Genomic DNA, 20,220 nt, shown 5'->3' with positions numbered 1-20,220 from the left:
CATCATAATAAAGCATTTGTCAATTTGTTGTGTTTAAAGGGATGGCAATTTCTTTTATTGGCATTTTATTTAATTTTCGATTAAAAGTGAACGTAAAACTTATCCTTAGAAGTATTTTTAACCTACTAACATGACAGTTTATTTTTCAATGAAAGATATTAAAAGTTCTTCCAAATGGCTATGCAATGCATTGTAGAGTTAATTTGATTGACTTTTGCCTGTTAGAACTGAGAGATGTTAATGTATAATTTAAAGTACATTATATGAGGCAGTGAGAAGCAAAGGGCTGTAAGTGGACATTTTCAAGTAAAACATGTTTTAAGTTGCAGTCCTAAGTTGGTTATCATTGAAAAGTTTCTCCTAAATCATGCTGTTTAGCAGTACCTTACAGGACTACTAGTACTATATCTCGCACCAAGACAGAGGAGAGGTTCACCTACTATTTATACTGGTTACCTCGAAGTTTTTAAATTTTGGCACTTGCATCCTTTTTCTTTTCACTACTGCATATTCAAAGGGAAACATTACGTTTTTTAAGGAATTAGATCAGTTTTTAAGAACTCTTCACAAAATACTGAGTTTGCTGAAAATACTTCATGAGAATACATAAACATAAATGCACAAAAATGAATAATCAAATACTTTATTAAATCTTGCAAATCCTTACAGGAATCAATGTACAAAAAGCTGCCAGAACAGCTTAATATGAGTGCTGCCTAGTTATTACATTTAATTTCAAAACACCAAATGGCACTAGTCAACATCCACAGCACTTGGGGAAGCTGGTAATAAGCTTTGTTTTCTGTACAAATCATATTTACAAATCAGTGGCACCAAAGTACACTTTTCAAATATATATATATATATATACGCAGTGACCTGAAATTTGTTGGATTGCCTGAATATAAAAATGTATTGCACTATCACAATATATATTATATTTAGTAATAAATTGCACCTGTGAAATAAATTTTCATTCATCAGTTTTTTTGATTTTGAAATTCGTGATAGACAATTTTTCTAAGATGCCACTGTAACAGCACAGAACATAAAAACACTTTATATAAACATTGTTTTTGAAAATGCAGAATCAGATCTTTAACGAAGAGGCACAATGTAAGGAAATCATTTACAATAAATTTTAATTCAAGAGGTTTTGCCTTTTAAATTTATTATAATTCAAATATCTTTTGCAGTTAACTAAAACAGAAATGCCAACTACTGCAAAAATGATTTTAAAAAATAAATAAATAAAAGTCCTTGTGATAGGAATATCATGAAATGTCAATGTAGTAGAAATAAGTATATGAGCATTACACACACCTGTATTAAGGCAGGGTTGTCAACTGCTCCACATTTTGCGGAGTTGCTCTGTAAAAATAGTGAAACTCCGCAGCTCCATAGAAAAGTTTTTTTGCTCTGCATTTCCCGTTTGGTCTTGATTCTAACCAGACTCACCAATGATTAAATTTATTTTAATTTTATTTTGCTAGTTTATTAGGCATGTAAATATGAAAATTAAACCCTTATACTCAAAGGAAGACATAGTGTTTAAAATTTTTGGGTTAAAATGTTATAAATTTGAAAATAATAATTCTTATGCTAGTGCTTGAAATGAATTTCAAAGCTCAAAAAGAATTTTAGATAACAGGTTTATTTTTTTTTTAAATTGATTTTTATATAAAATACCGATCTGCTCCGCAAAATTTCAAAATGCTCCTCAAAATCACCAAAGATGCTCCTCAAATTGTTTCTCCAATGTTGGAAACCCTGATTTAGGCTACTTATGCAATTTTTAAGCAACAGTCTATCATTCATGTGAACCAAAAAGGTTTCATGTTGCCTTGAAACAGCTGCATCAGTTTTTAACGCATTAAATGTTGATTTCCATGTTTGCTAAACTTATATAGATTTTGCGCTGATTATTTAGTGATTTAAAGAGTAATATATTGTCTGTTTCTGCGCAAATGTTTCATGCATTGAAGAAAATATATTTGATTATTGTATTTTCAGAACAAAAAGTCATATTAAATTATTTTGTACATTTATCATAGTGGTTATTAAAATAAGGCAAATATTTCTTCAATTTAGAGCTACTTTTCACAATATCACAATTTTTGTTTCAGTAGTTGGCATTTCTTTGGAAGAAAAACAGAGGTATTCAAATAATAGAAATTTTTAAAGCATTTTTTTATCCACCAGTAGTATTTATTAAATATCTTCTCAGAAGCTTTATATTATTTGTTTTTATGTTCTAATTTTATCAAAACATAGTTTTGTAACATATAAATATTACTTAACTTTATTTAATTAAATTTGGGCTAATAATGAGTAAAATTAAAAAAAAAAAAAAAAGTAATGAAATAACAGCACAAAGCTGACTTAATATCTTGTTAAAAAATTCATTAAGCTTAAATTCAGAAAAAATTTGAAAGTAGCCTGTCTGAAAACTATTTATACAGATAAAACTTTTCTTTTCAAAAGAAAATTGTTAATTTACTCAAATCATGTGTTACATTTCTATTCGCAAATTCATGTATTAGTTTTTGAAACTTTCGCAGAAAAAGTTAGTCTTCAGGTTTACAGAGAAAATTTACTCTTTATTTTGAAAAGTAAAACTTGGATATGATAAATTTTGCTCCCAAAAAACATTGGACACAGAACCTATGGATTTTTTAATTTGATATTATCTGAAACATTTTTAAGGAAAATATTTAACAGAAACTTATGCAGTTAAAGCTGTTAGTTACAAATTAAATGGCAGAAAAGACAATTTTGGCACCAAAAGTTAACAAAGAGTATTTTTTACAGACTAAATAGTTCAGAGAGGAAAATACTAGTGTGTAATATTTATGAGTTTCAAAAATTCTTTTTAAAGACAAATAAAATTCGAAGAGTTTCTTGGATACTGGTTATAATAACTGAAATTAAATGCCAAATAAATTGTAAAAAATTGACAGTAGCAGTTTTATGATATAGACAACAGAAGCCTTTGAAATACAAAATCAAAGTTGCATTGGGCAAATAGACTCATTGATTTCTGATCAAACATCTTGTTTGTTAAGTGATAGTACTCACATGATTTTAGCACTGTATATATGGAATAACCAACAATGTAAGTATTTTTAAGTTTTGGACCAAATTATAAACTTTTTGGGAATCTTGTATTTAAAATAAAGTCTGAAGAATTAATTCTAGCTATGATATGTAAGTAAAATATTTAAAAACTCAAAACAATTTCAATAATAATAACAATAATGAATAAATTAGTCAAATTTAAATGCATATAAAAATATGCATAACATCTTTTTTTAAATAAAGAGCCGTCCATAAATGATGTCATATTTTTTAAAAAATTTTGACCTTCCTCTTTGTCACGAAGTGTCATGCTTCACCATACCTCTCTGCCACACATGTCATGCTAGTTTTCATAAAAGTATTCTTATAAAAAATGCATGATATCATACTTCTTGTAACCACCTTCCTTTCTCGCCACAATTTTTTCCCCTCCCGGTGCAAACAAGACATCATTTGTGAACAACTCTTAGTTTCAAAGCAAAGTTATTTTTTACACATCAGATGAGTTGATCATAAAGGTATGATAATCTGAACAAAACTGCTGAGTGGACAATAGGAGGTAGTATATACAAGTAAATGTATATGTGAACAGACTAAATATAGGTTGTGGAAATACCAAATTAGTATTCCATAACATTAGCTCAGTACAAGGTGCAATATATACTCTCAATAAATAAAAGTTTACAAAAAGTTATTAACCCGTGCTTTTTCTGTCATGTTCGTGTTAAGTTAAATACAAGAAAAGAACATGACAAAAGCTCTTGATTTTCAGTATATGGCACTCGGCTCTTGCAATGGACCTCAATTTTTGATACAATGGAAGATTATAAGTCCAGCAAAGCAGGAAAACATTACATGGGTGTCGTAATGTTCTGCAAATGAAATACAATCATGAGTGAACAATAATTGAAGTATACAAATAGAAAGGTACAATAAAAAAACAAAACAAATGCAGTACAACTTTGATTTAACAATTTCCTCCATTAAATGATATATTTCACTGGTCCAGATTTAATTGCATTGAATGTCTATGCTCCTGAATATAACGATAGCCTTTTTAGTCCCTTGACAATCTTCAAATTGGGGTTTTACTGTATTGCAGCTATGAAAAACATGTTTCCCTCTTTTTTTTGTGCTGCAATTTCTTTTATTTTCTCTTTGAAAAATAATAATGAACAGTTTCTTTAATGAACACTACTTCAGAGATTTAAATGATAGAAAATCAACTATATCAGAGCATCTAGCATAAGAATGCATCTAAAATGCAACCCCCCCCCCTTACTAATCCCTCTGATCTAAAATTGTATTTTGAGTCAATAGTAGACATCCTCATATGAATGATATCCAATGATCAAGTAACTTGCGTGTTTCAACAATGAAGCTCGCGCCACGGCATGATAATTTGATAATATGGTTTGGTAATTTTAACATGTAGGGAAAGGTTTCATTGTGACGAGACTGAACTCAATCTGTTACTGTTTTACTGGTAAGACTGCGTCATTTTAGAGGAATGAAGAAACAAAAAAGCAGTCAACTATTAACGCTATCTACTGCAGTTTAGGGTTAATCCACTGGAGTTAGGGTTAAATTTTCAACCATCAAAATATCACCAAAACAGGCAATTGCTTCGTTTGAATGTCGAAGAAGAGAAGCAATTTTCACCGTCATACCTTGACTGGTGATATTTTAGTCACATAATAATGGGGATGTTTCCTTCAGTCAAAAGCACTACTGACTGAAATCACTCAAATTGATACAATACGCAAAAAAAAAGCGAGAAAAAAGTTGCATTTTCTGAACGTTTAATGTGTCAGATTTTATGACGTCACAAGTGATGTACTTTGTCACGCTACTCCACTGGCACACTGCAGGCTTACGCTTGCTGGCTACCGCATTTCCACGATATAACTGAGAACTGAATTAAATAACTGAGCTCTATGCTTACTATCAACCATATCATTGCCAGTGCATGTGAGTAAAGAAGCAAATTAAATGTTGTGCTCTGCACTAATGGCATCAGTGAATGGCATTTCATCACTTGTGATGTCATGTGCAGTAGTGTAAAAAATTAAATTGAATCTGCTCATCGATTAAAATAATTGTACAAAATATTAAACTTTGTCAAATTACTTTTTAAATGGTTAAAGCCTACGTTTTAAGGCATTCTAATTCAGAAAAAAATGCTTTTAAAATTTTGCTAACAGCCCAATTGAATATGAATTATATCATAGCTGCCAACCTCAAGATACAAAAAAATAGGAGCACTTAAGGAAAAAAATAGGAGCACTGAGGGTTAAAATAGGAGCATGAAATCGTGGCCTGCGCTAAACCTTCCTTCTGTACCATAAGTTTCCATAAATTCTAAGCACTTATAAAATGCTTTTCTGATTTTTCATGTTAGATTTTCAACAAAACAACAACCAAGTTTAAAACAAAATTATTTTACATTAAAAGAGCAACATTATATAGATACATATTGAAAAGTTAAAAAAAAAACATGATTACTGTTTGATTTAATAAAACTGCAATCTTTTTTAAAAATATGCTTTTATACATATCCTACATGCATAAGCAGTGGCGGATACACCCGGCGGGCAACCGGGCATTTGCCCGGTGGGCCGGTCATGTTTCGGGCTGACATGCCCTGTCTACAAACAATAAAATTTAAATACCGCTACGTAAATTCTCTAGCTTCAATCCCTCTTTACGCATGAGCTCAAGCCCGTGGATGGAGGTTGCAAGGCCGTCGCTAAGGGGGCCGTGGGGGTGTTACACCAGCCCAGTTTTTCAGAAAAAGGGCCGCCAATTTCATTTTAGTAATGCAATAAAAAACAGAAAAACAAGGGTAGTAAAGTAAGACAAAACAACGTTAGAAGCAGTGGCGGATCACCGCATAGGCGCATGAGGCACTAGCTGGGGCCTCCAGAAAAGCAGGGGGCCTCGGAGCTGCGAACTGGCCTATCCTCAAAACCAAAATTTTTGTTTTGAGAATTTGTCCTGGAAAGCTATAATTTTGAGTGGAAAATGTTCAAAACTCATGAAAATTGATATTTAATCATGAATTTTAGGCGCGAGTTGATTGCTTCCAATAGGGCCCCCTGAGTCTTAGTGGGCCCCTGGCTTCAGGTGCCTTTGTTTGGATTTTCCCTAGAGTTTGGATTTTACTTTTTCTTCCCACAATTTCAGCATAAAATTGTCTTTGTAAAATACTTGACAAAATTATTCTGATAAAATGCACAGTTAGTCTTGCCAGCAGGCCCTGCGTACCCGCAAACCACGCAGTGCAGGGGGGGGGGACACGACCTGAAAGGACCCAATGTCCCAAGAAATTGAAAAAATAGTAATAAATAAAAATAAAAAAACTAGCACTAAGTTCTTATTAACGGTACGAATGTACACACTGCTGGCCTCTGGGGAGTGGCTCTACAGAGTTTTTGCAGGGGGCCCCAAAATTTATACATCCGGGCCTGCTTGCCTGAAGAACTTCTCCCGTTCCATTGAGTTCTTTGACCACTTATAAGTCGCCTTCGTCTGAGTAATCAGTATGCATCTTGTTTTAAAAAAGTACTATTGATATACACATGAAGATACTTGCTTTAATTGGAATAGCCATACAGCTAGGAAGTGTCGAGAGGGGGTAGAGTGGTGTGAGACCCCCCTCTTCTTAAAGAAATGATAACCGAGTCGTCATTTTTGTGTCAGTATTATATCAGTCCTCAAAATATACCAATCGTCATTTGTGCGATTATGCCCGAATCGGTGTTTTTCTAAATAAGGGGAGCAGGCAGCAGGATTTACAACATGGGTTGTAAAACTCGACCTCCTGGAATGGTCACTCTTCTTGGCTAACAATTATATTCCCTTTCCTTATCTAGAATGCCGAAGGGAGAAGAGACAGATCTGTGGGGGATCCAGATCGAAGTCGTTTTCACACGCTGGGCACAGCGCACAGCTGTGTTTTCCTGTGTTTTCTTTCTTTACTTTTTGCTAAATTTCCCACTTTCCCACCAGTGACCAAACCGTAACAAGATAGTTTTATGACGTATTTAACTAAATAAGCAGTTTGGAAAAGGCGGGAATTTTTTCTTTCTTCTTTTTTTTTTTGGAGGAAGAACGAAGAAGTTATTTGCTGTTTTGACACGTGCTCTTGACCTGTGTCTTCCATCAACGACAAGACCATCATTCCTTTTGAGATAAGTTAAATATGTTTTAATAACTATTTTATTTTTAGAATTATGCTGCAATCTTGGTGTTAAATGATAAATTTTGAAATATAATAGGCTACAATTAAAGTTGTACAAAGGTATTGCTTTTGAAAAAAAGAATATACTGTTAATTCTTCTTTAAATTATATTTCCATTACAGAGAAAAGAACCATTTGTCAATTCATTACAAATACGCTTTATAAAATTACTATAAAAATTTTAAATGCCTCTGCTGCGAAAGTAGTTGATTTTGAGTGTTCTCCTTCTTTCATTGGTGCCATTTGTTGTAATATATTTTTCAAATTTCAACTTCATGAAGATTGATTTACTTATTAAAGACAAACGTTTTATATAAAAACTGTAGTTGCGGCAAACCTAACCTGACAGCGTCGTAATGCTATAATTAAGATCTGCGTAGCTTTCTTAATGCTTACAGGTTAGTTTCTCCCCAACTATTGAAGTGTTTCAGTTTTATTTTCAAGAGTGTACATCAACATTTGCCATGTACTAAAAAGCATGTTTTACTGCTTCAAAAAAAAAAAAATGATGGTAATGATTATATTAAAAGAAAAAAACATAGGCTTCAAGATTTGCTTGAAAACTTCTGAAGAATCAGAATTTTCAAACATTAAAGGAAATTAAATTACGAATTTTGAATTTCAGAAGTATATAAATAATTTCAGGAAAAGTAAAATATGAGAGTAAGAATTTTACTTGGATTTTTGTTTATAGTTGCGCGCGCGCGCGAACTCATTATACTTTTCTCCTCATCACCCCACTTCTTAGCGTACGCCTTAGGATTACCACCCAGGACTCATAAAGTCGATGCATTCTTTGAATTTCAGAAAATACTCGAGCAAAGGTCCTCGAACAAACGTTCTTTAATATCATAAAAAAATTAATTTTTTTAAACTACACTTAGAAAAAATTAAAATAGTATAGCCCCTGAATATAAAATGTTGATGAAGTTTTTAGGACCATAATTTTGAAAAAAAATTTCATGGAAGAGCCCCTGCACCTCTTTCCCGTAAAAATTGTTTATCATGTAAATTTTGTCTGCAATAGTGTTTTTGAAAGTTCAATTTCGAAATTGGGAAGGGGGGGGGGGACAGAAAATTGATTCCGATCTATTTTTTTTTTTTTTTTTTTTTAATATTGGGGGCACTCCCTGGGCTCCATCCATTACCCTAACGTTAATAAAATGGCCTATAATCGCGTTTTTAAGGTTTCAATTTCTACCACTTTCCGCTGAGACAACTTCACCTTTTTGTCCATAAACATCAGCAAAGAAAGTCTAAAATGGCGTTTTTAAACTTTCCAAGTTTCAAAAATTTTCCGGGGGAGAACCCCCGAACCCCCCTTTCCTTATCAGATTACAAGTTTTCTCTTCTTTTTGCTAAGTGCATCGCCCTCCTTGGACTTTTTTCTGATTGCACAACTGAATTATACTTTCATTGGTAAACTGAGGAAAGCTGGGATTTTACTAAATACCCAGGGTTAGGAATTGTCCTAAAATTTCTATAATGTTCACACTATATTCCCTACTTGTGCAGAAAAATGAAACTTTTCATGCTGATATGCCTGTATTTTAAGACAAGATAAACTTCGTAGACCTTAAGATTTTTTTTTTTTTTTTTTTTTAAAGAAAGAGAAAAACCTATGCTGCTGCTACTTTTTTTCTAGAGAAGGGGGGGGGATGAAGTTAACAAAAACAAATGCTCAATATAAAACTGTTTTATCTATACTTTCTAAATCTTGCAGTCATTCCTCTTCTACAAAAAAGCTATACAACAAAATAAGAACCCAAATGTAAGCACTTGGTTCAAAAAGCTCATTTAGAACAAAAGTTAAATGGTTTGTCCCCAGGTGGGAAGTAATATTTATTTTTATAATGCTTATCTTGCGTTGTAGTCTGAGCATTAGCAATACAAAGACTCAATTTGCTTTTATTTGTGTTTCTGTTCAGTGAAGTTGGATTATTTCTTGCACATATAATTTTTAAATTTAGCCACTAACTTTTTGTTTTAAAAATGTGAATAACAGTTTATTTAAATGCCATGGGAAACGAAATTCTCTTCCCTGTGGTTGAAAAGGCAGAGAGAAATAGATGCAAAATTAGCACATGGTGCCACGCAGACAGGGATGAATTTAAAGCATTTTATTTTCACAGGTATTGTCTCATGCTGATGCGGCGAGACATAAGAGGTTGACAAGTAGCTTGAAAAATCAAGCCGTAATTTAAATTCCATGTTCTTTGTCTTTTACTAAAAACATATTGGTTATAATGAAGCAATCCAAAGCTTTTGTTTCAATTTCACTCTAAGATAAAATTTCGTAAGCGGAGGTTTTCTTATAGTTTTAGTTGTATGCCATAAAAAACAATTATTCATTTGCGTCTTTAAATGATTTATCTGGAATTTACAGGAGTATTTTTGATAATTTTGAGGTACCAAAAAGTATCAGATTATCTGATAAAAAGAAAAATACAATAAATTTTGGACTTGCACTCTACTTTTAAACCCTCCTTATTAAGGACATTTTTTCAACAACAACAAAGCAAGTAAAGAAGCAATTGGACATATGTACATTTATTTTTATTTCATACTGGTCACTGTGTTAAAGATTAAAAGATTGAATGCATTGTATTGTAATTTTCAAGATTGAATTTGAAAAGTTTTACTATCCACTGCAAAAATCAAGCTTATACATTACATTTAAGTTTAAAAAAATAAAAAAAAAAACTCGATATCTGTTGTCCTAAAATTTTATCGAAATTGTATCCTAAAATTTTTGAAATCACCACTCCGACCCCTGTAAATGCCAGAAAAGGGGGCTCGGAGGATCTCTCCCCCTGTACTGACTAAATTACGTACAAATATAGGAGGCAAAATTTTTCACTGTAATTTTTTTTTTTTTTTTTTTTGGGTCAGAAATGTCGATTTTTCCCTTTTAAATAAGAATGCAACTGTCCCCCCCCCCCCCCCCCCCCCCCCCAAAGCTTGTTCGTCTATTAAAAAAATAAAAAAGTTTTGATTTCCAGCATTGTTAATATTAGTAAGACTATCGTTTTTGTTGTGAGGGCCTCAGGATCAGGCTGCGCCTGGGGCCTCACAATCACATGATCCGCCACTGGTTAGAAGAAGCACAAATTTGTAAATAACAACAGACACATGTTTCGGCGTTACAGGGAACACCTTTTTCAATGCAAAAAATAATGAGCTTATGGATGAAAAGATATCCGACAAAAGACAAATTAGCTTTTGTCGGATATCTTTTCATCCATAAGCTCATTATTTTTTGCATTGAAAAAGGCGTTCCCTGTAACGCCGAAACACGTGTCTGTTGTTATTTACAAATTTGTGCTTCTTCTAACGTTGTTTTGTCTTACTTTACTGTTCAGCACAAAGGTATTTATTTATCTTACAAGGGTAGTATTTAAAAGTTAAAATACTTTTGTCCATTTTTCAGTTTCATGTATGAATGGCAATTCACAATTGTTATGAATTGTTGTTCGTAATAACAATTGCAATGAAAGTGATGAAAAGTATTTTTTCAATAAAGATTTAACAGGAAATGCAATCTTAAAACACAGTTTGGAGCATCCAAAATTCTGTATTATAAAGATTATTTAAGTAAAGACCTCCTAAATGTGCGTTTCTAACTTTTTTTTTTTTACGAAAAATAAAATATTCAATTTTTCTTCCTCAATATCCATCGAAGGGATCAAACAAATGGTTGAAGACCCTTCAATTTAAAAATGATTATATAAAAAACTATAATTCTCAGGGGCAGCTGACACACCGACCTTTTCTACCATTTACCTCTCCTATTTTTTTAAAAATATCATCCTGCAAATCAGAGTTATGTATATAGAAAAATACACAGGCCCCAGAAATATGGTTTAAATAGGAGAAAAATTAAAACTTAGCGAGAAAGATTGAAAATATTAAAATTAATAGTCACACCAGTATAGTTATAAGTGTTTGAAAGTAAAAATCATGTATGAATTGAAAATTGAAACAAAACTTTATCAAGTGAAGAAGGAATGATATTTAAAATAAAATAGAGTGAAAAAAAAGACCAAAGATCATTAAGGTTATTTAAGGTCACCAAAGCACGAGATCAGTTCAAGAAAAGTTTTTTTTTTACTCCGGGCCTCATATAGCTTGCATTTCAAGCAAATAAAAATACTAGGCTGAAAATTGAAAATTTTATTATGGAAAATCTAAATGTAAATGGTTTTGAAGGAGAACACTGCTGAAGGGTGTTTCATATTTTTTATCAATAAAATAAATAAAAGATGATTTGGGCGTAGCCAAAAGGGGGAAGAGAGGGATCCAAAAGCTTATATCTTCCTTTTTAGTCACCAAAACTTAACTAAAGTGCGTTTTTGAAACTTAGCTTTTTAAAGAATTTCTGGGAAAAACTCATGAACCCCATTCCTTAGTTTAACATCATTAAAGACAGGCTACAACAGCGTATTTGGGATTTCAGCTTCGAAAAACTTCGAGGAGAGTATTTCCGCCGCAATCGACCTAGAAACGTCCCCACCCCATCATTAAAGAGCGTCATAAATCAGTGTCGAAAAAATTTCGGAGGTCCCTTAAAGCATGTCCTTCTCATAATATCATCGAAGATCGTCTAAAATTACCTTTTTCCGGCTTCAATCTCAAAAAAAAAAAAAAAAAGAGGAAAACCCCCCAAACCCCCATTTTTTCCATAACATCATGACAGAAGATTTTTTGACCTATTCCCAAAAATTAAATTAAAACCTCACATTTAAATCTAAACACCACACCAAACAATTTTTGTAACTGGCCCTATCGATGCCCTTTCCCTATCGATCCACTTTGTTTCTCACTTTCAGATTCTATATCATATAAAAGTCCATGTCATGGTGTCATGGACTCACAGGTACACCAGACCTTTATATCTTCCACTGTCCACTAACCTCATCTTTCCGCATTAAATATTACCTCTCTAATTTCTCTTTCTGAAGTTCCGACGGTTTATCGGGTGAAAGCCCTCGATCCTCTCTTCTTACCAAGAAACATCACGAGTTCAGTAATCATGAAAAAAGTTAAAAATGGTCGCATTCCAAAGAGTATCTTTAGAAAAAAATTTGACCCAAATATTGTGTGCCCTCGTCCTTTTGTTTTTGAGATATGGGGGGTCAAAGTCTGTCGAAATCTTACGAAAATTCGCCAAATTTAAAGACTTGGCAAGAAATGGAAAATACCATGTGATTTCATCGCCTGCGTCTAGCAAGACTCTCATTTCCATTTCTGGTCATCTGCAAAGCGCGTAAACGATGTTTCGAATTAACCCTTTACTCGTGTGGGTAAAATTAAAAAATAAGTATGAAGCCTGTGAAATGGAAACTAGAGAGCTTTATCCAGAGGAGCTACAACTTTATAACGAAATTGAACGTAGGATTTAACTTTGTAATCGTGATAATAATGCATTTCAGAATTTAAGTGCATTTCAAGTGTGTTTTACTTAACAAATTTAAGTTTGTAATCTTGTAATGAAATGTGTTGTAAGTAATTAATAATTATGTACGAGAATTAATATGAATAAGTAAAAAAAAAACATGCTTATTAAAGCTTATATATTGAAAATAAAATAGATAGTTTTTGATGTTGAAAGAACATGATCATGGATTGTAGTATCCCAGCTCTTATTTATTTTTTCAAAAGTTATTATCATTCATGAAGTTTCATTGTCTGACCACTGCTAGCGAAAATGTTTAATTTAAAATCGAAAAAAATAATAATTAAAAAAAAGAAAACAACGGATAGTAAATGTCAAAAATTTGCACAGCAAAACTAACGATGTCGGAAATTACTTCATAACAGATTCTTATCAAAAATTTTACAGTTGACGTTCATTACAACAACCCCTGTAGTTCGAAAAAGTCTGTCACTGCAACTGAAAGTCGCTATAACGTAAATGCACATCATATTGCATGTTATTTAGTCATTTTAAAAAATACTGAAGTCACTTTTAATAATTATGTTTCACGTTAAAAGGGAATTCAAATACGAGCAAAATAAAAATTAATACAGTTTTTTTTTTATTTGACTTGTTAGAGGGTTTACACATAACTTGAAAACGATACACATAACGAAAAACACACTGAAAATAACTGACAGAAATCGTTTTTTTTTTTTAAATTTGAGAACATGGTTTGAAATCTTTTAAAATGTCGTTTTCTTTGTATTTAGATACTGTTGAAGACTTCAGATTTACGACTTTTCAAAAAAAAAAAAAGACTTTAAAGTGTGTTTACCGTTTTTCTACGGTTATCATATTTTTTTCAAAACAGTTTCATCATCGAATAAACTCTTTCAGTGGAAATATTTCACCCGCAGAAGCATAAAAGATTTAAACATCAGTTTTTTAACAGACAGTCTTAAGAATAACAAAAAAATCCATTGTTTTTACAATAAAATAAAACAAATATTTCGGGCTGTGGCGTTTTCCCCTATACAGTTGCACGTTAATATCCCGGAACTCAAGCCCCTAAAAATTTCAATGCCGCAGTCTGTGCCACGACACCCCGCGCCATGGTAGTCACCCCGAGTCAAGAATTAATGCGATATTCCTCACGCGCTTTGGTGGAGACCAAATATGGAAGTGAAATGTCTTGTCAGATGCAGATGTTGAATTCGCGCCGTACCTTCCATTTCTGAACAAAACTCGCTAAATTTGGCGACTTTACTAAAAATTTCGGCAATTTTTAAGACATCTTATTTCGATAACGTGGTCACGAGGGCACGTAGTTTCAGTGCCATAAACATGTTTTCCAATGCTCTTTCGAATGCCACCAATTTGGAATTTTTTTGAATTTCCTTGATCGTGATGTTTCCTGGTTAGTAACACTAAGAAATATCGTTTATAACTCTGTTTTCGAATATAAAGCATTGAAAAATTTCAAAGAAAGTCCCCCGCTCCCTCCCCCTTTGTCATGATAAGTAAAGCAAGTCAGAAATCTGGTTTTAAATGCTTTAATTTCGAAAAAATTCCAAGGAGAGCCTCGTTATAATTCCTCCTCCTAAAATCATCGAAGGTCGGTAAAAGTTTCGGTTTTGGAACGTAACTTTTGAATAACTGTCTATGTCCTAGTTTTTATTTTAAAAAAATATAAAAAAGCTTGCAATTGCCTTTCTAAGATTTCAATTTCAAAAAAAAATGCTGGAAGAGACTCGAGAGAAGCTCGAGGGCTGGAGACCCTTGAGCCTCTGCTCTCCTTAACATCACCAGAGATCATCTAAAATTGCGTTTTTAGGACTACAATTTGAAAAAAATTTCGGGAGACCCCAGGACCTTGTATTTTTGACTCAATGTTAAACTCACAATTAGGTTTCTAATGCTAATATTTAATAACATCCATATCCAAGAAAATCAATCTACTCCCTATCTCTCTCTGTATTGATACATGTGTTTGAAAAAATTAAGGGATCGCACACAAATTACGGAAATAATCAATACAGCACCGCACTTAAAAATACTTAAAAATGCTTAACAGACACTTAAAAATACTTAAATAGATTATTACAATCACTTTTTTTGTTTTTTACAAACAAAGATTTAGCTTATCTTGTATCAGTTGTGCACCATTAAAACACAGAACCATCTGTTAAATTTTGTTTTAAAGAAAGTTTAATTTTTTTGAATAGTTTCCTCATATTTAAGTGATATTGTTTCCCAATAATTTTTGTAAAAATTAGTATCTATAGAAGCTATGGGGCCGCGATATCCCTTTATGCCAGGGCCGATTTCTATAACCAATCCGCCACTGTGCATAAGAACATATTGAAGATTAAAAAACAATTATTTCTTATACTTGGAAGTAAAGCAACTTCATAGTAAAGGTCAAGACTCTGAAATTTTGAAAGTGGACAATGGCCACTAGACTCCAAAAACTTAGTGGCCACCAATGTCACCAAGTTTTGAAATACAAACTGAAGTGGGGGAGGCAGTTTTTACAACTTCCGTAAAAAAATAATAGATGAATAGGATTTAAAGAGAGATATTCAATACTTTTTTTGCACATGGAAAATTTAAGTTAAAATAGGTTTCTGATTTATTTAAAAAAATAATAATAATTTTTTTTTTAAAATAAATGAATGAGAAGTCAGCAGGAACCTTCAACTTAGATGAAATAGTTTCAGTTTATAGCAAAGCCTACAAGGCAATAAGGATCAAATATATATAAATTTTTCCCTTCAAGAAAATTATTTAAAAAAACATAACTTTTTGCCTTTAGTTATTTTTAATAGTTTGCATTGAGACAAACAACTAATTCTGTTTTCGGGAACTTAGGCTATTAATAGTCTTGTCTACTTCATGTTGCAAATGACAAAACATGGCAACAACGCAAAAAAGTCCAGACAATAGATTTTTGAGCTTGTTGCATTAAAAGTAATTATAAATAATTAATGACCCTTAAAAAACTAAAATTTAGACGAAATAGCGAGTTTTAGCACATTAGTCTAAACCAATGAGGATAAAATAATATTCTGAAGAAAAAATTTTGCATTTTTCAAGAAAAAAATTTAGAATTTTCCGGAAAAAAAAAACAGCCCATTTTGCATTATTCTCAATAGTTTGCATTGCAGAAACATCTAATTCTGATTTTGAAAACTTGGCCACTTAAGAGTCTTGTGTACTAAAATCTCGCAAATGACCAAATATGGCGACTAAGTCAAAAATTCAGATATAAAATTTTGAATTTATAGCATGAAAATAATTTAAAAGTAAAAAATCCCCATGAAACTACAATTTAATTGCGAATTTTTAGCACATTCGTGTCCAAAGCAATAAGGATAAAACGAAATTTTAAATGGTATAACTGTTTTCATATTTCTCAATAAAATTATTTGAAATAACCAAAAAAAAAAAAAACATTTTGCAGCACATTTTGCTTATTTTCATTAGTTTGCAGTTAAAAGAAACACCCAATTCTGCTTTGTCTTTGAAAACGAAGGCGCTTAAGCATCGTCTGCTAACTTCCATCTTGTGAATGACCAAACATGGCGGCTACGTTTTACACGTAGCTGAAATGCTCGATGAAAAAACGACAATCTCCAATCGATGCTCCCCCTCAGTGTTTATCCTGACACTAAGCTTCCAAAGCGTCAAATTGTCTTCTCTTTTGTTGAGTTTGTGCACAATTCCTGCCTTCGAGGATAGGGAAATTTCTTCTTTTTCCTCAAAAATCGAAAAATGTACAAGCAAAGCCAAAAAAACGGAGTTTTTTTTTGGAAAAAATCGGATTTTCGGAGTATGCAATAAAAATCGGAGAAACTCCGGGAAAAACGGAGCACTTGGCAGCTATGATTATATGTATAGTAATTTATTGAAAAAAGGAACGCTAGATTCTAACAACAAATCTAAATGAGAGCTTTTACATCCAAATATAAGAATATTTTGCATTCAAGAGATGGACTAATATCATTACTATAGCTCAATGTGAGTATCCGACATTTGGATACATTTCTTCTTTTATTTACAAGAAACTCCTTTCTGAGATATATTTTTATATTGCAGTATTAAAGCATTAAATGAGAGAACAAATTCAACTACAAATATTATCTGATTTAGCCACAAATGTATTCATTTATAAATTAACAGATGCTATAAGTTATAACACTACAATGCTCTTAACTTTAAAGAACAGAGAATTATGTTTGAATTTTTGGATATTTATTAGCATATGTCTTAGTGTTGAACTCATTTTTGTAAATTTTCAATATATTTTCCGTTAATACCTTTTTTCCTTATTTTTGCACCTTTACCATAAAATTAGTTAAAAATTTCAAGCACTTCAAAATATTGATTTTTATGCTAAGAGGGTACTTTTCAGTTAAAGATACATACATCACTTGGCACATGTTTTATTTTTGACAATTTAAATTTTTACTTGCTATTGTAAAAAAAAAAAAAAAAAAAAAAAAAAAAAAATTGGCCCACTCAACAACTACAATTTCTAAATTCTAGGGTTACCACATACTTGTAGACATCGCCAATTGCTTTAAGCATTTTTCTATTGCTGTCAAGGTAAAAATAAAGTGAATAAATCACCAAACCAATTGACATACATACCTTTAAAGGAAAAGTACCGTTAAGAAATACTAACAATTTTATCAATAAGCCATTTTTGTACACATAAATAATAGTTTGGGAGCATGTAATTGTAATTAGAGCTTTAAATGACAGGGTTAACTAACTTAATGCAAAAAAATAACTTTAAAAGAACTTATACAAACCTCTTCCAATGATTGTTCAAATTTTGGACAAGGGACATCTGTTGGAGAAACATTAGTTGATAAGGAATCATTTGATAAAAGACTATCAGTTCTTTCAGCTCTTTTATGCCGCACTGGCTCATTCTCTGGACTGTCACCTGCTGTACTTGCATCAGTACAGAAGCCACTTTCTGAAAAACCAAAGAAAATGAAATGAGTCCCAAGCAATTTAATAAAGTCGTTTCCAAGCTGAAAACTAAAAAAGAATTAGAGGAAAGTGGTTCTAGAATGGTTGTAACTAACATGCCCATAATTAAACTACATTTAACTTGAATTTTAAAATAATTGGAAGTAATTTATACGTTACACCTCGGGAGAATGGGACAGGGTTCATACTCAATTTGGAAAAAAATTTCCATGACTTTTCCAAGACTTTTTCACGACTTCATAAAAACTTTCATGACCTTATTATACAAAGAGAATAATACTATTTAATGTCAAACTTGCCAATTTTCGGAAATGGGCATTAGCAAAACTTTTACCTGAATGCCACTACCTCATCAGAAGACTTACTTGTGACTGAAAAAATATCAGTGCACACAGCAGAAAATAAATCATTCTTATTTGTCCTTATCATATAAATTTAAGTAAAGTAAAAAAATAGCAAATGCAATATTGAAATGTTTAAGAGTCTAATAAATATTTAGTAAATAGGGCAGAATAGTAATGAATGGGACAAAGGTTGAATGAGTCATTACTAAGTTTCCAATAATAAATTTACTTCATAAAAATATTATCCTTTTGGTGTCAACAGTGCAACTAATCATACACTTAACTTGACAGTATATTCATTCATTAAAGTAAAGTCAGATTCTTCAGCCAATTCTATTATTAAATCACTCAAGATTTCTAGCGCACTTTTAGCTATTGCTACTTTCTTACTGTCCAAGACTTCTTCCATGACTTTAAATATAATTCCATGACTTTTAATGAAAATATTAATTTTCCATGACTTTCCAGGATTTCCACGACCCCTACGAACCCCGAACTGGAACAATTTAATGTTATTCATAACATTTAATCCTCTACATAAAAAGTCATACTTCTACATTCACTTAAATGCAGAATGTAATTTTTCCCCTTATTTTCCTGATCTTACGGATGTTTTTCTTCTAATAATCCTCGCTTTCCATGATTGTCTGCTTTTTTTGCTCAATTTTATAACTATTCAAGAATTTCCCTTACTTTGCATTAACTCGGTATATGACTTCAAAATTTTACATGCGTAATTAAACTTATATCAGAAAATGAACTTCACTTTTCAGCATATTACTTGGAGTAATACCATTGACAAATTTATTTTTGAAAATTAAAATAGTACATTATTTTTAATTTTCAAAATGTTTTAAGGCAATCCTCTAAAAGTGCAAAAAAAAAAAAAAATCTGTTACAAAAAATGAAAATTTAACAAAAATAGGAAAATATTTTTAATACTTTAGCTTTCTAACTTTAACAAATTATACAGTAAATATAGAGGTGATTTTAATACCTTTAAAAACATTAATGCACAAAAAAAAAAAAAAAAAAAAAAAAAAAAAAAACCATTCTCTATCAACAAGTTAATTTATAAAGTTTATGTTCCAAAAAAAAAGAAAAAATAAAATAAATTATATGAACAATTTCAATTGCATTACACTATCAATACGAAATAGTTATGTTTTAAACTACAACTCATTATTTTCATTCATTTGTACTACACTCCTAGAAGGGTCATATTACTATTATTTCAATACTATGTAGATCTGTATAACAACATCCAAAACAATGCTCGACGTTAAACATGCTGATTAAAGTCTTAAAGAAAAATAAGTATGCATTACCAGTTGAACATTGTGATTGCTGAGTCAGAGATCTATGGAGAGGCCTTGGACTATCTCCAGGTTCAAAGCCAAGATTTAGGGTTCCGTAAAATGAAAATGAAGACTGACTGCTACCTGAAGATGAAGAGGAACTCACAGATATGATAGAGTTTCTATTGTTGCGAGATTCATAAGGAGATACTGCAATTGAATTCCGGAACCGAGGAGCTTAAAAATACAAAAGTTGGGACATAAGTTATTAATCTAAATTAATTGTAGGCAATCAACCACTTTATATTTTAAAACAAACATTTCATATTTGTAATGTAAACCCTTTTGAACATCCCGAGATTATAGATTTAAAATGGCTTCCTTGTAACTATTGGAAAATGTAAGCACAATAAGTGAAGTAATACTAATTGGAATTGTGGCAATTTAGTAACATTTCTATCATTATAATTTAATGCTATATTAGTTTTTATTGCATGGGAAAAGACACAAAAAATTGCCAATATGAGTTTAGAGGAGTGAAACAAGTATAGAATTATGTATGTAAAACCCTCCAACTGGGAAGAATTTATAGTTTCTATAGTAACTATTAAAATCAAAACAAATAAATGTTTTAAAAAATTGGGAAATGCCATCACTAAAATTATTTGAAATTGTAAGACATCTATACATGTAAAAGGTTTTCAAATTTCGGTATTAGATGTGTTGATGTTATGTCCGTCAATGCAAAGTTAGTGCAATGGTAGATTAGGTGGCCAATGTTGGAGGGTATGATGTGTATCTTTACAAGAAAGTTTGTAAAACTAAAAATAAATT

At 31.6% G+C, this 20,220-nt stretch overlaps 1 protein-coding gene across 1 annotated transcript in view; it reads right to left on the bottom strand.

The window, feature by feature from the left end:
* Positions 1-627: 627 nt before the first annotated feature.
* The window catches only part of LOC129216648 (puratrophin-1-like), a 249,267-nt gene continuing 229,674 nt past the window's right edge, over positions 628-20,220 (bottom strand). Inside the window, exons 24-26 of the mRNA XM_054850865.1 lie at positions 19,417-19,623; positions 17,558-17,727; positions 628-3,950 (exon numbers count right to left, since the gene is read on the bottom strand). Coding sequence (XP_054706840.1) covers positions 3,930-3,950; positions 17,558-17,727; positions 19,417-19,623 — 398 coding nt within the window. The 3' untranslated portion in view covers positions 628-3,929. The remainder of the gene's footprint in view (positions 3,951-17,557; positions 17,728-19,416; positions 19,624-20,220) is intronic.

This window comes from Uloborus diversus, chromosome 2 (assembly GCF_026930045.1).
Source record: "Uloborus diversus isolate 005 chromosome 2, Udiv.v.3.1, whole genome shotgun sequence".
NCBI lineage: Eukaryota > Metazoa > Arthropoda > Arachnida > Araneae > Uloboridae > Uloborus > Uloborus diversus.
This window is presented reverse-complemented; position numbering and strand designations above follow the sequence as displayed.